Source organism: Megascapheus bottae, chromosome 32, assembly GCF_031878675.1.
Source record: "Megascapheus bottae isolate mThoBot1 chromosome 32, mThoBot2.hap1, whole genome shotgun sequence".
In the NCBI taxonomy this organism is placed as follows: Eukaryota; Metazoa; Chordata; class Mammalia; order Rodentia; family Geomyidae; genus Megascapheus; species Megascapheus bottae.
The window spans coordinates 9,159,081-9,163,533 of NC_143540.1; the positions used below are offsets into that span (position 1 = coordinate 9,159,081).

The 4,453-nt window shown below is 57.9% G+C and overlaps 1 protein-coding gene across 1 annotated transcript; it reads right to left on the reverse strand.

The window, feature by feature from the left end:
* Nucleotides 1–533: 533 nt before the first annotated feature.
* Lyzl4 (lysozyme like 4) lies at nt 534–4,453 on the reverse strand. Its single transcript, XM_090323246.1, is given in 7 exon segments — nt 534–922; nt 2,186–2,216; nt 2,219–2,263; nt 2,723–2,872; nt 3,788–3,808; nt 3,811–3,994; nt 4,316–4,453. Coding segments are annotated over 6 exon segments (432 nt in total). The 5' UTR covers nt 3,926–3,994; nt 4,316–4,453; the 3' UTR covers nt 534–852.

A 4,453-nucleotide genomic window follows, 5' to 3' on the forward strand; every position in this document is an offset into this window, starting at 1 on the left:
TGAGGCGGCTCCGTAGATACCCTCCCGCTTGCACCCTCCTCCCCTCCTCCCCCTCCTCCTCCCCTCCTCCTCCTCCTCCCCCTCTTCCTCCTCCTCCCCCTCCCTCCCTCCTCCTCCTCCCCCTCCTCCCCTCCTCTTCTTTTTTTCCTTCTCCTCCTCTCTTCCCCCCCCTCCTCCTCTTCCCCTCCCTCCCCGTCCTCCCCTCCACCTCTTCTCTCTGCCAGCCCCCAGGCTTGCAGTCGGGCCTTCAGTTCTCATTCAGCTTCTCTGCCCCAAGGCTAATGCTTTACCCCTCAATCCACGCCTCCCGCCAGCGCCATGCTGGCTGCTCACTGGAGCCTCTGCGGTGGTTCTGCCCTGGCTGGCCCAGAAGCTTGGTCCCCAAGACGTCTACGTCTTCTCCATCTTGGAGGGTGACAGGCCTGAGCTGCCTGAACTTGACAAATCATCCCACATGGCCATAAATAAATGGGAATTTTGAAACAATAAAAAACAAACAACAGAAAGAACAGGCTCGATTTAGAGGTCTCTAATTAAACAGCAACATCCCAAATGGAGCCGTGCTTCAAGTGGAAGAGTGGTAGAGGGCCAGCAAATAAAAAAAGAAAAGTAAAAAAAGCGAAGGAACCACACCGAGGCCCCGAGTTCGAGCCCCGGCACCGGCACGTAGACACAGAAAACTCCGGCTTCGGCCTGGAGCCCACGTGAGTGACTAAGTAGTAGCTCAGTGTATTCCGTGTCCGGCACCAATGTTTTTGGTTGGTTTTTGTGGTCATTTTGTCCCTGTCCCCCGGGGGGGGGGACAGGCATTTTCCGTGTCCACCCGTGGCCTCTGTGGCTTCACACAAACTCCTACAGCCTGCAGCCATCCAGCCAGCGGTCCAGCGTGTCAGACAGCTGGCAGTTTCTGGACCAGGTGGGCCTGGGAGGGAGACAAGAGACAGTCAGAGACAGAGACAGACAGAGACACAGACACAGAGACGGGGCAGGGGGAGAAGCTCTTCACTATCTGAACTCAGAACCAACCTCCCTTCCTCCCTCCTTTCTTGCTTGCTTGCTTGCCAGTTCTGGCCTTGAACTCAGGGCCTGAGCACCGTCCTTGGGTTTTCTCAAGGCTAGAGCTCTCCACTTGAGCCTCAGCACCACTCCCGGTTCTTTTCTATGTCTGTGGTACCAAGGAATCGAACCCAGGTCTTCGTGCATGCTAGGCAAGCACTTCTACCACTAGGCCACACTCCCGGCCCTAATTTTTTTTGCCAGTCCTGGGACTTGAACTCAGGGCCTGGGCGCTGTCCCTGAGCTTCAATTAGCTCAAGGCTGATGCTCTACCACTTGAGTCACAGTCCCAACCTTCTCCTCCCCCCCCCATTTTCCTCCTCCTCCCCCTCCTTCCCTTCTCCTCCCCCCTCCTCCCTCTTCCTCCTCCTCCTCCCCCCCTCCTCCTCTCCTCCTCATCCTTTGGAATGTGAATGGCTCTGGGAGACTCCAGGACTGGCAGTGGGGGGGATTTCTGAGGACCCTGAGCTTTTGGGGGGTCCTCTCCTCTCCTCCCCTCCCCTCCCCACCCAGCCTGAGCTCTGGGAGGCAGAAGGAGGAAGGGAAGGATGGACCACCAGCGCCAGATACCTGCTGCTGCCAGGACTGGGGGGAGGGGAGGGAGGGCAGAGGAGGGGAGGGGAGGACAGGGGAGGGGAGGACAGGGGAGGGCAGGGCAGGGGAGCAGGAACACACACAGTGCACACGGATCCACGCCCTCGACGGCGTGGCACGTGGCTCGTGGCAGGGCGGCCCCCCGCCGTGTGTCACATCCTCACACCTGGCGTGCGTGTTCACACGTGGATGCCTTCACGTACACACAAGGAAAATGTGGTGGGAGCGTGGCCCGGTGGTAGAGGGCTCGCCCAGCATGCGCCAAGACCCGGGTTCCATTCCTTGGCACCACATACACAGCAAAAGCCCGAAGTGGTGCTGTGGCTCAGGTGGCAGAGCTCCAGCCTTGAAAAAGCCAGGACGGGCCAAAAACAACACCAGCGACAACAAACACGACAGATTCCAGAAATGTGAGGGTGCATCTCATGCGTACACCTTCCGTGCGGGAGATGCTTCACACAGCATGTGCGTGATTGCACACACACACACACACACACACACACACACACGCACACACGCGAAGCAGATAACTCACCAAGCTCCCATCCCCAGCTTCCCTTTCACATCTTCTTGGCACATTGAATCGTGTCCTTTAGATTCGGATTCAGTAAAGCTGTGGAGAAAGGGAGCTCAGTTACAGCCACACAAGACAGGGAACTCTCCTCCCCCCCTCCCTCCCTCCCTCCCTCCCCCCCTCCCTCCCTCCCTCCCTCCCCCCCTTTCGTCCTCCCCCCCTTCTGCCTTCCTCTCCCTCTCTTCATCTCTTTTCTCCTTCCTTCCCCCCCTCCTCTTTTTTCTTGTGCCACTACTGGGACTTGGACTCAAGGCTTGGGCTGGCTTTGAACCCCCGATCCCCGATTAAGTAGCTAGAATGACTGTGCACGCTGTTTAGACGTGGGTCTCCATCCATCCTTCCCCTCCCGGGGCCTCCTCTGCTTAGTTCACCCTCGCCCCCTATCCTCCCTGTGCTTCCAGGCTGTGTAATATTCCACACGTCCCGGGTGGGGGGAGGCGCTGTGTGTGAGTGTGTGTGAGTGTGTGAGTGTGTGTGCGTGTGTGAGTGGGGGCTCACCGGAGCAGGACACTCTGCAAAGATTCTTGCCGTGGTCACACCAGTTGCTGTTCCGGATCTGGAAGAGGCCGTAGCCCATGTAGTTACCTTTGGAATTCTCGTAGACAGCCGAGGGGTTGAACTTGCTCTCGAAATAAGCCAGGCACACCCCTGAAGGTGCAATACGGGGCTCAAGATGGGGAGAGTGGAGGAGACAGGGAAAGGGGGTGCTGGAAACAGACAGACACAATCAGACACAGACAGACAGACACTGACACAGACAGACAGGCAGGCAGGCAGAGAGACAGGCAGACACAGACAGACAGGCAGGCAGGCAGGCAGGCAAGCAGAGACAGACAGACAGACGGACAGACAGACACAAACAGACACAGACAGGCAGGCAGGCAGGCAGGCAGGCAGACAGACAGACAGGCAGGCAGGCAGGCAGGCAGGCAGACACAGACGGACAGACAGACACAAACAGACACAGACAGACAAACGGCAGGCAGGCAGGCAGAAACAGATGGACAGACAGACACAGACAGACAGGCAGGCACAGACAGACAGGCAGGCGGGCAGACAGGCAGGCAGACAGATAGACAGGCAGGCAGGCAGACACAGACAGACAGGCAGACAGGCAGACAGGCAGGCAGGCAGACACAGACAGACAGGCAGACAGACAGGCAGACACAGACAGACAGGCAGGCAGGCAGGCAGACACAGACGGACAGACAGACACAGACACAGACAGACAGACACAGACAGACAGGCAGGCAGGCAGGCAGGCAGGCAGACACAGATGGACAGACAGACACAGACAGACACAGACAGGCAGACACAGACAGACAGGCAGGCAGGCAGGCAGACAGAGAGGCAGGCAGACAGACAGACAGACAGGCAGGCAGGCAGGCAAACACAGACAGACAGGCAGACACAGACAGGCAGGCAGGCAGGCAGACACAGATGGACAGACAGACACAAACAGACACAGACAGACACAGGCAGACAGGCAGGCAGGCAGGCAGACATAGATGGACAGACAGACAGACACAGACAGGCAGGCAGGGCAGGCAGGCCTCCACTCACAGTTTTGAAGGCTGTACCCTCAAAATAATTCAGGCCTCCGTCATTGAGCATTTTAGCAACTTGACAACGCCCCAAGATGACAGAGCCCACGGGAACTGCCAGGTAGCCCACGAGGGACAGGACGACAGAGGCTTTCATCTCCAGGGGGCCTGGAGGGAGCAGGGGATGGTGGCGTGACAGGTGACTCCTGCCAAGAAAACGGGGACACTGGGGAGAATTAGTTACCCCAAAAGGCCTGTAAAGCCCACACCCAGCACCCCAGCTCCTGGATCGCAGTCCGAAGTCAGCCCAGAGCAAGAAAGTCCACGAGACGTGGACTTTAGTGTACAATGAACTACCAAACCAAGTGGAGGCCCGGCTCAAGTGGGAGAGCGCCCAAGTCTTGAGTGACCAAAAGCAAAGGGACAGCACCCAGGCCCCGAGTTCAAGGCCCAGTACACACACACACCCCACAAATGAGCAATAAATGAATGTACGGAGAAGGCACTCCCACAGAGGGTGTTACGCTGCCCCCAGACCTTCCAGTACCTTCTCCAAGGAGTACTGTGTCCTGTACTCCAGTACCCTGACTGCTGGACGTGCTGCTGGGCTCACTCAGTTCCCTCCCTGGCCTCTTCCGTCCTAACTCATTGGCCTTCATCCACCAGTCCTTCTCCATGACGGGAC